At 47.6% G+C, this 17,830-nt stretch overlaps 1 protein-coding gene across 1 annotated transcript; it reads left to right on the top strand.

The window, feature by feature from the left end:
* Nucleotides 1-737: 737 nt before the first annotated feature.
* On the top strand, nt 738-16,129 carry LOC111154132 (radical S-adenosyl methionine domain containing 2). Its single transcript, XM_022513540.1, has 6 exons — nt 738-1,092; nt 7,531-7,692; nt 10,164-10,393; nt 12,894-13,043; nt 13,810-13,842; nt 15,965-16,129. Exons 1-6 carry the CDS (start codon nt 738-740, stop codon nt 16,127-16,129), a joined length of 1,095 nt encoding a protein of 364 aa, XP_022369248.1.
* The last annotated feature ends 1,701 nt before the right edge of the window (nt 16,130-17,830 follow it).

Below are 17,830 nucleotides of genomic sequence, written 5' to 3'. Positions count from 1 at the left end.
AGGGCTCTCTGCTCAGCAGGGAGCCTGCTTCCCCCTCTCTCTGTACCTGCCTGTCTGCCTACTTATGATCTCTGTCTGTCAAATAAATAAATAAATAAAATCTTAAAAAAAAAGCATAAATAAATATGCAGGAAAACATAAATGTCTGCATTTCGGCACTATGAAAATACAGATGATGAGTAACTAAAGGCAGATGAAGGATACATGTTATGTGCCTGTGCTTTTTCTAACTGTGATCCAAAAGGGGCCCCGAGGCGTGTGGGCTCTGTCCTCAGCCTGCACAGGTCAGTCATACTTTGCATTCTTTGACTTTCATAACAAGCAGTCAGTGCGGGGTGGGGGGGGTGTGCTCGGGCAGCACGCCGGGGCGGAGCCCCCACGTGTGGTATCATGCATGAGCAATGCCTCTGAAGTGGGGACTGTATCTCTCCAGGCTGCCGCTCTCTGCGGGACTGAGATACAGATGGACAGAAGGCCTTGATCTGTATCCAATTAGAAGCCTCTGGTGACCCAGAAGATAGGTGAAAGGTGAGGCGGAGAGAGTCAGCTGCTGGCTTGATCCTGAGCCTCGGGTCTTGGCGCTGTTCCAGCTTTCAGTTTCATGAAAAGGAAAATCGAAACTTGAGCTCAGCTGAGACTCAGTCAGAGGTGTGTCCGTCCCGCAGGTGTGATAGGCTGGCCCAGCGCATATAAACAGAATCCCCAGGTTCCGTGCAGCCCCGGGGCACCCGGTCACCATGTGGATGCTCGTGCCCTTCGCTTTTGCCGGAAAGCTGCTGAGTTCCCTCCGGAAGCCACTAGGCTCTCTGTGGGGCAGCGTGGTCCCCTGGTTCTTCTGGCTCAGGTCAGCACTCTGGCTGGCAGGGGGCAAGAACACCCGGTTGGCACCTCCGAGGGGCCAGGGAGAACGGCAGGAGAGCAGAGGGGAGGAGGAGGAGGGCCCAGACCCGCCCACCACCCCCACCAGCGTCAACTACCACTTCACCCGCCAGTGCAACTATAAGTGTGGCTTCTGCTTCCACACGGCCAAGACGTCCTTCGTGCTGCCCCTGGCTGAGGCCAAGCGAGGGCTCCAGATGCTGCAGGAAGCTGGTGAGTCCCCCGTCCCGGGAGGGCATCAGGGCACAGCCGCTGGCTGGGGGCAGGCCCAAGGGCGAGAGCTCACACAGAATTTGGGATGCTCCCCAGCCCACCTTACGAGGGAGTATTAGGGTGAACTGGGGTGGGATCTTAGGCCTTCGGAACCAGAGCTGGCTGGCACAGACGGTAAGGGATGCAAACCCATCTCTCCTGGAGCCACCAAGTAAGCAGAAGTCTGTGCACCTGCCAGGCTCCCAGGGCAGCCAGCGTGGGCCAAGAGACAGGATGGGAAGTCGTGCCACTTTCTGAGTTGGTCCAAAGTGCTGATAGAGTGGGGCTTTCCAGAAACAGTAAAAGAGGAAAGTTGAAAACAAAGACACAAACTTTGACTTAAAAACTATAACGTTTGAAGGGTGCCTGGGTCGCTCAGTCGGTTAAGCACCTGACTCTTGGTTTCTGCTCAGGTCATGATCTCAGGGTTGTGAGATTGAGCTGCATGTCAGGCTCCACGCTCAGGGTGGGGGGGGGTCTGCTTAAGATTCTCTCACTCGCTCTATCCCTCCCCGCTCTCCACCCTCTCTCTGTCTAAAATACAGAAATACATCTTAAGAAAAATAAAAGAATTACCATGTTTGAGTTTTTTACTTTGAATCGTGTAAGTGCTCCTAACATGAAACTTTAAAGAAGCTATTTACAATACAAATATGGCAATGACTTTGCTCTAGACTTGTTTGCTGAACTTTCCCGAATCAGTACAGTGAAGGCATCTTGGGGAGAGCTCGGCCTGGCAACATCTTCCACCCTAGACCTGTCCCTTCTCACCTCTTCCTGTCTTTCCTCGAGCTCCAGCCAAGCTCGTAACTTAGCAGCCTTGCCCGCTTTTTCTCAATTTGCTTAACTTTTTTTATGGAAGTATACCATGTATGCGCAAAACTGCACACATCCTGAGGGTTTAGCTGGGCGAGTTTCACAAGGTGACCACACCCACGTAAACAGCCCAAGATCTTGAGAGAGAACATCACAGCATCCAGAAGCATCTCCCTTCCAGCCACTGCCCTCGCCAGGTAACCATGAGTTTGTCTTCTAACAGACAGTAGCTTTTGCCTGATTTTTTACTTTATATAATGAAATTACACCATTTGCACTGCCTTGGATCTGGCTTATTTGGTTCTCCATTATGTTTGCACAATCATCCATAGCTGTTCATCCAAGTACAGACCCGCCTCACTGGTCCCAGTGGGTTTTAGCTCAGGGTCTCCCCATTTCTCACCTGGATTGCTGCAATTCATATAATTGTCTCTGCGGTCCCCATTGGGACATCAAGTTTCTCCACCCCAGTGCCTCTAGGCACATTGTATTACACCCCTTCTCCCCCAACACCTGCCTAAATCCAGCCTGTGATCATGCTGTCCTCACTTTCTGGAATGCCCCTCTCCTTCATTTGTGATCCCTTGGTGCCTATTACAAATATGTATTATAACACTTTTTTAAAAAGATTTTATTTATTTATGGACGCCTGGGTGGCTCAGTTGGTTAAGCAGCTGCCTTCGGCTCAGGTCATGATCCCAGCGTCCTGGGATCGAGTCCCACATCGGGCTCCTTGCTCCTCAGGGAGCCTGCTTCTCCCTCTGCCTGCCATTCTGTCTGCCTGTGCTTGCTCTCTCTCCCTCTCTCTCTCTCTCTCTGATAAATGAATAAATAAATAAAATCTTTAAAAAAAAAAAAAGATTTTATTTATTTATTTGAGAGAGAGAAAGCATAAGCAGGGGGAGGGGCAGAGGAAGAAGCAGTTTCCCACAGAGCAGGGAGCCCAACATGGAGCTCAATCCTAGGACCCTGGGTTCATGACCTGAGCCGAGGGCAGACGCTCAACCAACTGAGCCACCCAGGCGCCCCTATTATAGTTTTTTTTTATAAAAAGTTATGCCATTATGTTTTGTTTTGCTGTTTTGTTTTTAATATTTGGATCCCCCAGAGAGTTTGAGTTCCAAGGTAGAATTTGAGTGTTCTTTGTATCTTTGTGGCTACCAGGGGGTTGATGAATGGTTTTGGAGAGATGGATTAATGAATGAATGAATGAATGAATGAATGAACGAAGGGAGGACTAGTGTCATGGGAAGAACCTAGCTAGAACCTAGAATCAGCTCAGGTCCTGATTCCGGAGTCCTGGGATCCAACTGGACGTCAGGCTCCCTGCTCAGTGGGGAGCCTGCTTCTTCTCCTCCTTCTGCCTGCTGCCCCCCGGCTTGTGCTCTCAATCTCTCTCTCTCTCTCAAACTTTCAATCTCAAGTAAATAAAATCTTTAAAAAAAGGATAGTGCCCATACCAACCTCAAAAAGTTGCCACATGACACAAATAAGTGAATGTTCAGGGGTTTTTAAAGCAAGTATAAACTATTATGGTTATAATTAATATTTTTATATAGTGATTGCTCAGTTTTAAGTAAATAAAGCCAAAGTCAATTAAAATGATCAAGTGACCTCTAAGTGAGATTTCTGGTTAATAGAGGAAAATCTATTTTGGTGATGATTAAGAATGTAAAGCTAAATGTAAATTATATTTAAAATGTACTACTCGGGTGGAAGGTGCTTTTACAACATATTTTTTACTTCTCTCACGTACACACGGAGAAAATGGAGCGGAATTTGGCCTCTGTGAGCATCAGTTATCCATCCGTGCTATGGTACGATCACTCCTGATAGGTTAACTTCATTGTGAAGTAATTGTTGTCCGTCTATGATCTGAACTACGCACCTGCATCCTGTTCCTTCAACTTTCTGTTCCTTTCATCCTGTCTACATCTTCCCCTCAAATTCTTCAAGGGCCGCTGGCCAATACACCACCTCACCTTCTCCGGTTAATCTGATCCTACTTCACCACACTGTCGGGAATAATGATGTTTCTACCAAACGATGGTCACTGTTACACAGGCAGGCTCCCAGCATGTTGGATTCCAATAGTGAGATGACGGAGTCCATCAATGTCCAGACATAGAAACATCTGAGGGAGAAAGACGGTGTTGAAAACAATAGCAGATGGCATTTGGAGTCCAATAGTGAGATGACGGAGTCCATCAATGTCCAGACATAGACACATCTGAGGGAGAAAGGCGGTGTTGAAAACGACAGCAGATGGCGTTTGGTCCGCCATAAAGCTGGGCTGTGCTGGGAGAGCTGGGGGAAGGGCGGTGCCCCTGATAGAGATGAAGGCTGTGGAGCTTGGATACCCATCCTCGCTCCCATTTTTTCCCTAGTCTTATGATCCTGAATAATCCTTTGAACCTTCCTGAGCTTTGATGCCAGCAACTAAAAACCAGGATAATAATCCCTTCCTTGCTGAATGGGTTTCAGGATTAAATGCTTGCCTGAACCATGTTACCTTGGGTGAGGTTTGGGGAGGCCAGATGCAGATCAAGAGAGAAAAACCGGAAAGAGTCGTGTAATTTGCTATTCACTGTTCCTGGGGCAGGACAGTCCTCGCCTCACAGGAAGTCCTGGGTCGGGACAGGAGAGGACTGTAAATGTGACCCCATCAGTGTGGTTTTCACAGGAAGGAACCGATAGGGAGGCAAAGCCAGCTTAGCATGGGCTAGTCTGAACAATTTCAGCGAGCCCTGGGTGCCGGCCGGGGCTGTCCCGGTCGTCCGAGACCTGGCCCTGGGACGCAGAGGGCAGAGGACCATGGCCCTGAGAGAGACCCTCATAGATCAGGGGCTTGGGGTGTTGCTCAAGAAGAGGTGACCACCCTTCAGCCGGGACCTGGAGACTGAGTCAGAGCAGCATTCCAAAGGCTGCGCTACAGGGAATTTGCACAGCTTAGATTTTCACGCACAGTGTTCATTACTTAGCTGGTACAAAGTTTATTGAACGAATCTCAACAAATAACATTCTCAGGGAATTTTACGGCATAATGTGCTGTTTGCCCCTTAATAAGTTCCCCAGCCCTCTCTGCCAGCCTGGCTGGTGTCTCTAATTATTTCGTTCCTATGACCAGATCTGTTTGCACTTCTTACCAGTCTCATGCTTCCCCCTTTGACCTCACATGTGCTTCTGTTTCTGTGGCTCATCAGCCCGGGTCCTTCCTTGCCATGCTCTGAGGTGCCTGGTGTCTGTCTCTAATCTGAGCATGCTGTCCCGTGCCCATGCCTTCGACACCCTCAACATCCACTGGAGTGGGCATCTCACACTTCTCTTAGCGGAGGCAGTTGCTTCCTGATTACGAGTTCATTCTGGAAATGGCCCACTCTGATGTGGCCACTAGCACTGGGCATCTAAGAAAGACGCACTCAGCCAACCGAATTGAACTGAACTGAATTCAAAATGAACTCCACTAGGTTAATATCACCGTATAAAGTCTGTATTTCACGAACTTCTGGACCTCCTAGTTCATGTCCACATTCCCTCCAATCTTTCCTTCACTCCACTAAAATTCCAGTAGCATCACTGAAAGCAGGGGAACAAACGCACAAAGAAATCAACGCAATTGTTGGAACTGGTGGATGGCACTTGGACATCTTCAGCCTGTGTGCATAGGGCTGCCCGAGTTCTCCAGCCCGCCCCGTGGAATGCAGTGCATTTCAGACACGAGAACCATCTGATCACACAGAAGTACAGCACTGATCAAGGAGGGAGTGAGGCAGGAGCGAGACAGCAGGTCCGAGGCAGATCCCCTGCTGCCCCCACCACAAGGAGAGCCCCTCTTCCTGCGCATGACAGAAGGCATATTTTCAGAAGGATCTGGGCACCGAGGCTGGGCTCAACCACCCCAGGAGAAGCAGGGAGAAGAAAAGCACCATAGTGAAGATGGGGGAGTGAGAGTCTGCCTGCTGGGTGTGAGAGCCCACATTCTGGGGTGCAGATACCCAGAGGGTATGGCATAGCAGGAGCAGAACAGAATGGCCCAGAGGCATGACCAAGGCTCCCAGCATGTGGGACGTAATCCAGGGACTAAGTCAGTTTCTCTCTCTGTCGCTCTGCAGCAGAACCCTCCAAATGAGGGGTTTCTTCCTCAATCACAGAAATTCCCCTTCCACTCTTTGAAGCATCACTCAAATAAGAAAGGACAAATAGAAACACTGAAGTAAAAGGCAGACACCAAAACAAGCAAAGAGAATATAGGAAAACTTCAAAACATCTGTAACCGATAATCCCAGAGAGATAAGAGAAAATTTACATGTAAGAAATAGCGATGCGGTGCTAAGAAAATAAGATGTGGGAAAGTCTGGGGAACGGAAACTGGGATTTCTAAAATTAGAATTTTAATAGTAAGACTAAAAGATAAGGTCTTGGGAAAATGGGACGCAGGAGACACAGCAGGAAGGGCGGGTGGTTACCAACCAGAGCGCCAGTAAACCCTGGACAGGATCTCCAGAGAGATCTGCACAATGGTGAAGGGGTAGGAGCTCTCAAACACACGGTATGAGAAACTTGCCGTACCAGAAGAAGCGGTCTTTTTCCAACAACGACCTGCCAAGTGGCCAGAACAATGAATAGAGACAGATTTGGCTAAGGCACCTCACCTGGAAATGTGGGGACACTGGAAAGAAAACTTCTGGAAGGGAAAGAGTTATGCACTTTAAAAGGTTATAAACCAAAGTGTTATCAGGCTTCTGAACAGTAATATTAAAACCTAGAAGACAACGAAGCATGCCTTTAACATTCCAAGCTCAAAGTGACTTCACCCAGAATACTATACCTGTCCAAACGAATGATCACAGATGAATTTTGAAACATATAAGTAGGATATCACCTTGATTCATATTGTGCTTTTTTTTTTCAGGAAACTGCTAAGGGCTTTTCCAAAACAAGGGAGTGCGTCAAGAGACGAAAGGGGAGGAATTCCAGGCCAAGAGGCACCCAGCGCGTGGGAGAGGGAGGGGCCACCAGGGCTGGGTGCACTGAGCGGTCTCAGGCTAGAGTCCCAAGCAAGACCATTCTGAGTGGGACACGGGGTTTTCTGCACATCCTTGCGCTGTCTTCTCCATCCCTGTAACTGATTCCCTACTTTAAAGCACATCTATTTTATTATTTTTATTTTTTTTAAGATTTTATTTACTTAGTTATTTGAGAGAGAGCAAGCATGAGCAGCAGGGAGGGGTAGAGAGAGAAGCAGAGAGCCTGATGCCCGATCCCAAGACCCTGAGATCATGACCTGAGCCAAAGGCAGATGCTTAACTGCCTGAGCCACCCAGGTGCCCTAAAGTGTATCTATTTTAAAGCAGGGGGGAAGGATAGGCCCTGGGTCATGTATATGGTTAGTTCCCCCTGCCAAGCCCCGTGGGGAGCATGGGGAGCCAAGGTTGGGGGTGGGGGCTGGGGATAATGGGTAGCTTTCATTTCATTTTTTGTTACTTTGAGAAAACATTCTTCTGTCATTAAAATAATGACAAGGGGTGTTTGTGCAACGGGGGTGGGGGGGGAACGGAAAGATTCACGTTCTGCCTCTCACAGGGATGGAGAAGATAAACTTTTCGGGCGGAGAGCCGTTTATTCACGACCGCGGCGAGTACCTGGGCAAGCTGGTGAGGTTCTGCAAAGAGGAGCTGCGGCTGCCCAGCGTGAGCATCGTGAGCAACGGGAGCCTGATCCGGGAGCGCTGGTTCCAGAACTACGGTGAGCTTCCCGCCCTCACGCTGTGGTCACAGCTGCAATGACTGGTGGTTCCGAACACCCTGGTCCTTAGGCCAGGCTCGCTGGGGGAGGAGACACCAAACTCGAATCCCTCTGCAAGCCCGGCAAGCTTCTGCGGGACTCTACACTTAGAGCCCTGTACTCGAACAGGTGTGGCAGGACAGGTAACAAAATGTTAATAAGCGCAACTATGTTACTCATCCCAGTTCAGCAGGTGCTGAGGCCAATGGCTTTAGCTTAGCCACTAGCAGGGAACACCGACACAGTTCTGCAACCTCTACCTTATTGCTTGCCACTGATATTTTATTTTTAAATATTGAAGGAACCATCACTTCATTAGTCTCATGAATGAAACAATTGGACCAAAACCGTATTTCCTATCTTTGGCTCCATATTTGGCTGCTGAAGAAAGTTAAGTAAAATATCTGCGTGGGGACTGAAGCTCAGACTAATTATATCAGAACCTCGTGCTGTGTCACAGACCAACCTGGGGGGCTCCCAGGGATTCTACTCCGCGGCCAGGATGGCGAACCACAGATCCTAAGACCATGGCGTTCCCTTACGGCTGAGTTTCCGTAGGGGTGATATCCCTAGAGTAGCACCCGGAACGAGGAGGGAGCAGTGGAGAATATTAGCTGTTATTTCTACTGTCATTTACGTAGACAGTCATAACCTCTCAGAGCACAGTTTTCTGTTCTCACTTTGTATGAGCTGTTGGAGCCTGGACATCACTGCAAGAGGTGTTGCCTTTACCCTCTGTTGAGGCAGCGCACAGGAAGTCTCTGACCACACACCCCTGCTGAGACGGTGGAGAGATGCATGTGGGGAGGGAAGACTGGATGAGGGCGGGGCAGCCTGTCTCATGAGGGGGAAGCAGGAAGACAAATGCGAAAGTCTCTGGGGAAAGTAGATCAGGGAAGACCATAAGATGACCTGTGAGAACCAAAATGACTGTGAAGGGAGTCACTTAGTGAAACGGGGTCAGAAGTTTCCAAATAAACTCTGGGAGCCGGATTCAGAGAGGGAAGGAGGGTTTAGGGAACGGTATGAGCAGGGGAGAATCGGTCGGGCTTGCTGGCACTGTCCCCGAGCCATGCTCTCCCTCCAGCACTGGTTCCCCATGCCCCGTGTGGGACGAAGGATCACAGCATCCAGGGTCAGAAGCTCAGATGCTGGTGTGGGAGACTCTATGTGAGGGAGTGTGGAGCTGCAGAAGAAAAACCCGCTTCAGTCGTAGGGAGACCATAAGCAAGTGGGAGGCCATGAAGCATGGGAAGTGCCGTGCTCTGTCCTGGTGGACGGACGGGCAGCCCGTGAGTCCTGAGCTTCCATGGACGTCTATCTTCTGTGGGAACGTAGGGTTGGTGTTGCCAAATTCAGAAATCTACATTCCATGTTAAATCTCCCAATGAAATACTTGCAAATAATTTGGAATATTGTCGGATGTCATGAGGGAATAAGACAGCAATGTTTATGTATAACTGTGTGGTCTGCAAGAGAACCATTTTGGAGAAACCGCCACGTCTCTAAGTTTGACAATTTTCTGGGAGCGCTCACTCACAAGACTCAGTAGCCAGTAGACTCATGGCTGAGGTTCATCAGGGCAAAGGCTGCGGTGCAGAAATGGCAGTGATGGGCATCACGGGGGGCCAGAGACACGGGCTTCTGAGTCCTTCCCTTCTAGGATGTAGAAGATGTGTTTTCTCTCACGCTGTGAGCTATAGGGACATGTCTGGAACGTTGTTGCCGAGGAATGTTCATGTGAGTCTTAGGGTCTGAGGCTTTTATGCAGGGCTGGTCTCTCAGACACGTACCGCTGGACACCATCCATGGCAGCTGAAAGGCAGGACTCCCAACAACAAAACCAGCTACATCACGAATCTTGTGCAATGATCCCAGTGACTCTTGACAAGCTGACATAACATGCCCCATTGCTCAGACATAGACACATCATCAACGGGAGACACAGAGAGCATTCTGGGGGCTACATGCGGGGACTGGCCAAACCTCCATCATCGTTGTGCCCTTCCAGAGACTCACAAGGAGTCAGGGAACAGATCTGCTGCGCTAACTCTCTCTTCACAAGGGCTCCTACAAGACAGTCTGAGAGCAGGAGGAGGGGATATAATCCAGATGTAGCAATTAACGAAGGACCTCATTTAAATATACCAATAAACGCTCGCACACATGCACGTGTGGCTTTAGGATGGTCAAAGGGCCGTCTCCTCCAGATCATCTCCGTCACGTCATGATACGTATATTTTTTCTAAGATTATTTAAACAAATACCAAGTATAGTTGACATTTCTGTGAGTGTTGTAGGTATGAAAAAAAGTCTTTTTAAGCATTAGAACTTAGATACAAGCAAGATGTGTGTTAACATAAAGAGAGATAAATGATCTGAAAGTGTTTGTCCTTGAACAGAAAAGCTTAAAGGTGCTCATTTTCCCTCAGGTGAGTATCTGGACATCCTCGCCATCTCCTGTGACAGCTTCGATGAGCAAGTCAATGTCCTTATCGGCCGTGGTCAAGGAAAGAAGAACCATGTGGAAAATCTTCAGAAACTGAGGGCATGGTGTCGCGATTACAGAGTGGCCTTCAAGATAAATTCTGTCATTAATCGATTCAACGTGGATGAGGATATGAGGGAACCCATTAAAGCCTTGAACCCTGTCCGCTGGAAAGTAAGTAGCGCGTCCCTTTTGCTGAGGGTAGTTCAGAAAATGTTCCGGAGAGACTTTGACACTGAAACCCAAAATGTCTAGGTGAGAAAGGACTCTGCTCTGACCGAACCGGCTGGGAAAGTCCTTGGTCCTTGGTCCTTCTTCCAGTTCTCTTAAACTTTAAACTGCCTCCACTCCCTCTGTCCCAATCTCCCCTCTGAAAACTGGACCCGATTCCCTTCTGCGATATTGGGAGGATAAAGGTCAAAGGTTATAGTCGGGGGCACCTGGCTGGCTCAGTCAGTGGAGCCCGAGATTCTTGACCTTGGGGTTGTGAGTTCAAGTCCCACGTTGGGTGTGGAGATGACTCAAAATTAAAATCTTAAAAAAAAAAAAGAAGAAGAAAAGATACAGTCAGTGCTTGGACAGGTTCTGAAGAATGTGCCCATAGAAAACCTAACCTGGATGTATTTATTAAATATATTTAGACTGGATTTCTTTTTAAAACTCTCGGCTTAGTCATCAATGGATAAATGTTCTTCATAAATTCTGTTAATACATTTTTCTTTGAATTATTTGAAGATACTGGGGCAACACTATTCCCAGGTTGTGGCAAAGCTTATTTGCCAAGATCTGTGCTTTAGGACTGACCCTTCGGTCCGCTACGACAAAGTCTAAAGTTCAAACTCAGGGCGTGTTTACAGCCCACGATGTGCAGGATTCAGAAATAACAGTTAGTCATTCTTGCCCCTGGTTGTTCCTTCGGAATCAACTTGGGGAACTGTTTAAAAAGCAACTTCCTGGACCTGCACCCCCTGCCCAGAAGGAACTGGAGGTGGGACGGTGGGAGGAACAGAGGCTGTGGTCCAGGAAGGGGGAGGGGCGAGGGCCTGAGGCAGGCTCTGGGTTCTTAGATCTTCCTTCTAGAACCATCTGCCCATCACTCTCCTTTTCCCTGACAACCCCCTCCCCCTCTGTCCCACTTCTTTTGGTCTTGCTGTCTTCCTCATTATTCTCTTTTCAGCTTCTCTGTATAGGTATATACATTTTTCCTCTTGACTTTGGTTTGCCAGGACCTCCTCGTGGCCTCTCTCTCTCAGCGCTCTCTTCTCCGATCTTAGACCTTCTCCTGTGGCTCCCCCTCGCCGATCCACTCCAGAACTGCCTGTTGAAAACCCTGCGTTTTCAGGGGGGGAACAGATTAGCTGCTGTCTGTTTGGAGAGCAGGTTTCGGCTCAGATCACGGGTGTCTGCAGGCTGCAAATCGATGGAAATCGATGTTCGTGGGTCAGGTGTAGGTCAGCCCCCTAGGCTGCCTCCTCCGTGTGAGGGCCTGGGCTCGCAGCCCCGTCAACAGTGCATGGGCCGGAGGAGACCTCCTGGTATTCCTCAACAGAGGGCTTTGTGGTCACCGGGAGGCTTACCGTAGTGACAAGAGAGTGGCCCCTCCTAACCTGGCGCAGCCAATCTCACCCTCCTCCCCCCATTCTGCTTCTCAAGCTCCATTCGAGCTGTGGATTCTAGAACCAAAGTCACCAGGGAAGAAGCCCACGTATGTCTTCCCCTGCCTGATGTTCAAATCAGCGTGGGCTCCCAACCCGTGCGGACACCTCCTCTGACCTCCCTGCCAGGCCGCTCTCCTCACCCTGTTGCCTGGACTGGGCTTGGGTGCCGTGGGGACAACAATGAGGGGTGTCCCCTCCCTAGAAGCCAGCCTACGGAGCAAGACAGTCATGAAAGCAAATACTAAAACTACTGTGGGACGAGGGTCTGTGAGGACCCGGGAGCACAGAGGAAGGGGGTGGACATAGAGTGAGCAAAGAAGGCAATGTTAGGGAACTTTACAATTAAATCTAAGCTGACTAAAATGTTAATTAAATACTATGTATAATCCCCCTCCCATGAAAACCCCACAGACCCGGGCTCTGCGTGCATCCATGTGTTTCGTCAGCGACCGTCTTGTTTCACCTTGAGCAGGTCCCTGGAGAAGAGTTTTTCCCTCTCAGATGATGGTATTCCGTACGAGGGAATAATACATTCACACACACACACACAATTATTTACTTAAAAGAGTGTTGGGAGACTACCAATGCCTTTGGAAACTGTCCTTATATATTAACTAAATAATAAACCCCATAGTCGAGAGGCCTTAATAAGGATATAATGAAGTCAGCAGAAACAACGTTTTGAAAATATCATTTCTTGGTTTGGGGATCACAAATGATTTGTTTATTTTCTTGATGTTTTCTATAGTCCATATTCCCTGCAATGAACACCTGTTATCTGGTGGTCTGAAAAGTCAGATTATCAGACTAAATCAAACATACACTGAAAACTTATATTTTCAGACAGTTGGTACTTCCTGACTTTGAAGGGCCCAGAGCAATGTCTTTCTAGACTGTTCCTGAGTCAGTGGAGTCTTCTTTGCTCAAAAGAGATGATGCTGGGTCTGGGGGAATGGGGTTTGGGGTGCAAACAGTGGGAGCCTGTTGGCAAAGCAGACACCATCCTTGTCTTCCAGGTGTTCCAGTGCCTCCTGATTGAGGGTGAGAATTCCGGAGAGGAAGCTCTGAGGGAAGCGCAACAATTCGTTATCAGCGACGAAGAATTTGAAGGATTCTTAGACCGCCACAAAGAGGTGTCCTGTCTGGTGCCCGAGTCCAACCAGAAGGTTGTATGACGCAAACGTGGCTTGGTTCATCACCACAACTTGAGACTGATTCCAAACAGGGAGCTCTAGCTCGGAGGGATTCACACGCTGTTCCTGTAGAGGGTTCTAGAGCAGGCTGGGAGGGGTGCTGTCCCCTTCCCACTGTGGGACCTCTGGAGGAGCTTCAGTGGCCCTTCTCCCTCCCTGTCCTTGACCATGCATCCCCCACTATTCCCACAATGGGAGCTGTTCCAAGGACACGGCCTTGAGCAGGGATAGCTTCCTATAGGAGGGTAGGTGCACCTTCCACATACCTAGAGAAGGTATAACTAGTTACAGGTAATGAAGTCACAGTAGAATCTTCAGGGAAGCTCCCAGGGAATAGCGTTAAAGCTTTACAGATTGAATAAAGGGGGACATTCAGTGTAGGGTCGGAACAGCCATTGGGAATACTGAGTGAAGAACAGGGCTGTCCCACAGCTTGAGGAAATGGGGAAATTCTCCTGGGGATGATTGTCAGAGAAGCTGTCAATGGAGGCCATTTGATGCTTCCAGAACCCAGAGAAGCCTGGCATCTGCTAGAATCTGAACAGACACAGATGGATGTCCTTGGAGATGCGTGTTAGGGGGCTGGGGGCGCCAGCCGATGGATTGCCTTGGAAGGGACACACCCAAAGCCACTGAAGTAGTAAAGCACAAACATACAGACCCTGTGGGACAGACCGTTGAGTGCACGCACTGAAAAATGCAGCTGGAACTAAATTCGTGTTCAATTTCTCTTTCACAGATGAAGGATTCCTACCTTATTCTGGATGAGTATGTAAGTATTAGTAAGGGATTATAAACTTTGAAAACTTTTAAATAAAAATAATTTTTTAAAATGAAAAATTAATTAAGCTGCTGTGTCAGTGTTGGGCTATCATGAGCCTGACCCGTCCCAATTCTTCTTCCGGGCCGGCATTTCCTGTGTTTGTGGTCACTGATGGGCGTTCGTGTTACAGAGCCGTTCCTGCACTGGGTGGGTTCCAAGCTATGCACGTGGGCAGGACTTTGCTTGACCCCGGCCCCATGTCTGCACCCACCCCAGGCGATGGGTCCCTGGATGTCACCTTGAATCTAACACTGTGAAAGCCGAGTCCTGTGTCACGCAGTCTTGGGCTGGGAGTTTCCTGGCAGTGGGAGCCCAGGGAACTTTGGAGGAAGGTGTTCTCACACTTCCCATTACCTTTCACACCTCTGATGCTCCTCGTCCCTGATGGATAAGCCTTAGCCCAGTGAGAATCCGTTACAGCTCCTCTCCCAAAGCCCCGATTGAGTTGCTACCCTCTGCCTCAGAAAGAAAAAAGAAAATCTATCCCTTCTCAAATTTGAAAGACAAATCACTTTTTTCTTTCCTTTGTCTTTTTTTGGGGGGAAGGGCGAGATTCATAAACTATTGCCAGTTGTTCTAGGATAGGATGAACAAGTCCATTCAAAGATGTTTCTAAGAAATGAGCTCAGGGCACCTGGGTGACTGAGTGGTTAAGGGCCTGCCTTAAGCTTAGGTCATGATCTGGGGGTCCTAAGATCAGACCCCATGTTGGGCTCCTTGCTCAGTGGGGAGCCTGTTTCTCCCTCACCCTGCCTCCCTGCCCACCCCCCTGTTCCTGCCCGACGTCTCTCTATCTCTCTCAAATAAATAAGTAAATTTTAAAAATTAATAAAAATAATTTTTTTTAATTTTTATTTATTTATTTTTTTTTACAAAAGAAAGAAAGAAATGAGCTCTAACAAGAACAATGATTCAGTGTATACATGGAATTTGGTTTTTTGAGAAATACCTGTTTTGACTTTTGATATTTTAGTGTTTTCAAATTAATCAATGACACTTCATAGCCATTTCATTGTTTCTCAATACGAGCATTCTTCATGGGGCGTAAGGGGAAAGGTGACGCTAACGTTCTGCGTATGGGTTTGAGGTAGAGAGGAAAGGTCAAACAATTTATTTTTATTTTTGTCTTTTAAATTTTATTTTTAGAGAGTGCACATGCAAGGAGGGAGATGAAGGGGAAGGGGCAGAGGAAGGGGGAGAGGGAGAATCTTGGGCACCACGTTGAGTGTAGGGCCCAAGGTGGAGCTTAATCTCACGACCCTGAGACCGTGACCGGAACTGAGATCAGGAATTGGACACTTCATTGACTGAGCCACCCGGCAGCCCAGTTTTTATTTTTGGAGTGTCGTGACTGGCTGGGGATTTTGACCAAGGCTCTTCAACAAACTCTTGGCTCTCCACACAGTTACCACAAACAGTGAACCAAAAGTTGCTTTTGGTAATTTAAGAATATTCAAGGTATTACTACAAGATGCTTAGTGACAGGGTAGGTCAGAAGACGTGTGAAGGCCTCATTCTTGCCTGTAAGGTGTTCAACGTAGGAGGAAAAGTGCGACCCTTCAGTAGGTGTCTATGACACTTCTTGGCCTCATACTTGACTTTACTTCCTTTTTATCCCTCTTTCTCCTTTTCTCAAAAGAGATTTTTATTCATGTTATGCCATATATTTATAAACCATTTTCACTCCAGCAACATCATCTACCTGCAATTTCCTGAAGACATCATCCTGTTTCATGCATCTGTGCTTTTATAACACTGTTCTCTCCAGACTACGATTTCTGAACATCACCCCTCCCGCATGGAGGCACATGCACCAGCTGTGGCACACGTGAAATTCGGTTGATCGTGCACTTAATTGGTCAGATGTGTTTTTGTTAGTTAAAGTGAGCTACTTGGGCAGAGAAAGGGTCTTCAAGGAGGTCAGCATCCTCATATGGTATCTGGCCCACAGCCTTCAATAAATGTTTGTTGAAATGACATTATCAAAAATCATTCTGAATTAATTCCCAGAATTGAATTTCAAGGAATCGATTATACAAAAATATCTCCTTTCTGTCTTTGAATTTTCTAGATGCGCTTCCTAAATTGTAGGAATGGGCGGAAGGACCCTTCCAAGTCAATCCTGGATGTTGGTGTAGAAGAAGCTATCAAATTCAGTGGATTTGATGAAAAGATGTTTCTGAAGCGAGGAGGGAAATATGTATGGAGCAAGGCAGATCTGAAGCTGGACTGGTAGAGCTGGACGTGGAAGCAGCATCCACCCACCGGTGGGGACTCTCACTCAGACTCAAGGTGTGGCAACTTCCGGGAGCGGCACTTCCTGTCGGCATTTTGCAATGGCCCCAGGTCGGATTTTGTGTTGCGCAGGCTCTCCGATTCTCTGTGGTAACTGAACACACGAATCATTTGGGCCATCAAAACCCACAGATAATGCCGAACCATTAACTTTAATTAATTCGCTTATTTGGGATTTAGGTTTTTGAGCAGTTTTCTGGGACTCCTGGTTCCCCGATTTTGATGTTATGTTTCCAGTCCTTTCATTTCATAGAGTCGGGCTGTTGTTTTTTGTTTTTTGTTTTTTGTTTTCTGCTACATACTGAGATGCCAATTTTCACACCTAGAGCCATTACAAATCTCTCCCCCAACTGTTCTGTTTGTTGCAATGCTCTTTCCTTCCTGCCGTTCTACCACTGAAGTCTTGGACTCTTTACCCAGAGGTCTAGAAATGATCAGCAGATGTTTCAAAGAGTAGGCGATGATCACCTTACCAGTTTTCAGTAAGTACCTGGAAGGAGATGGTTGGTCTTCCCGTGCTCTGCACGACCCTGGCCCGCGCTGACTATTCCATGAATGTGAGCCATCTCTGCCGCTCTCCTTCCTTTCCAAGAGTCTCAGCAAAAGCAACAAACCCTGTGCACTTCGTGACAAAGCTGACACAGGGTCCGTGTTTGGGTTGCCTTATGAACCTGTTACTCCTGCCACCTCAGTCTGCCAAGTGAGTTCATTGGAATAGACAGTTGTCCCCACATCTCTGAGAAATGATGCCTTATGGCTCAGATGGTTAAACCTTCAGCTCACGTCATGAGCTCCAGGTCCTGGGATCGAGCCCTGCATCGGGCTTCTGGCTAAGTGGGGAGTCTGCTTCTCCCTCTGCCTGCTATTCCCCCTGCTTGTGCTCTCTCTGTTTCTCTGTCTTTCTCCCTTTCTCTCTCTCAAGTGATTTTTAAAAATAAAATCTAAAAAAGAGAAAAAGGAGAAGGAAAAAGAAAGAAAGAAAGAAAAAGAAGGAAAGGAAGGAAGGAAGGACGGACGGACGGACATCTTACTAGATCAACCTATTGTGTAAGGAAAAGCACTGGACTAGGATGTAGGAAGGCATGTGTGGAAGCGTCTAGAATGTACCTGGATTTTATGTAAATGAAGCCAGGGCACAATATATTAGGTCTCAACTAACTCTGAATCACTTGAAATAAGGACATAATTTCAGTCAATAGGAGAAGTGCCTTCCTTTCTCAGCTTCTTTGAGAAATGTCACCTAAACGGGGTCAGGGAACAAAGTCGCCTCCTTGTGGAAATATCAGTGCAGTTTGTTTATGTAATTTAGACAGTATCTCATTGCCTGGAAAACAACAATTTCCTATCATTGTTTCAGAAAAGCAAAATCATGGAAAATTTTTTTGCCCAAGCATGAGTTTTAATCTAGCTGCCATACCAGTATGGGTCACTAGGTGGCAGTAAATGTTGCCTGAGTCCATAAAGCAGTGACAGAATGCACTTAATCCACTTTCCAGACTTGGTGGTTTTGAAAGTTTGGTTTTTGTAAATTTTTTTTTTTGTCAGAAAATATATTTCTACTTCATATTTTAAGTCACTAGAATTCAACTGAGATATTTTTGTGTCTCATCTCAAAAAAGGTAACATAAATGGGTAAAATAAA

This window comes from Enhydra lutris, unplaced genomic scaffold (assembly GCF_002288905.1).
Source record: "Enhydra lutris kenyoni isolate GAN:26980312 unplaced genomic scaffold, ASM228890v2 scaffoldscaffold35, whole genome shotgun sequence".
Classification (NCBI taxonomy): domain Eukaryota; kingdom Metazoa; phylum Chordata; class Mammalia; order Carnivora; family Mustelidae; genus Enhydra; species Enhydra lutris.
The sequence above is the reverse complement of the archived record's forward strand: the minus strand, read 5'-3'. Positions and strand labels throughout refer to the sequence as shown.

What these genes read in the sequence shown, in the direction of transcription:
- LOC111154132 (XM_022513540.1), top strand. Translation starts at nt 738, where the DNA reads ATGTGGATGCTCGTGCCCTTCGCTTTTGCCGGAAAGCTGCTGAGTTCC. An exon ending in GCGCTGGTTCCAGAACTACG is followed by an intron (nt 7,693 to 10,163) that starts GTGAGCTTCCCG and finishes ATTTTCCCTCAG; the next exon opens with GTGAGTATCTGGACATCCTC. An exon ending in TGAACCCTGTCCGCTGGAAA is followed by an intron (nt 10,394 to 12,893) that starts GTAAGTAGCGCG and finishes CTTGTCTTCCAG; the next exon opens with GTGTTCCAGTGCCTCCTGAT.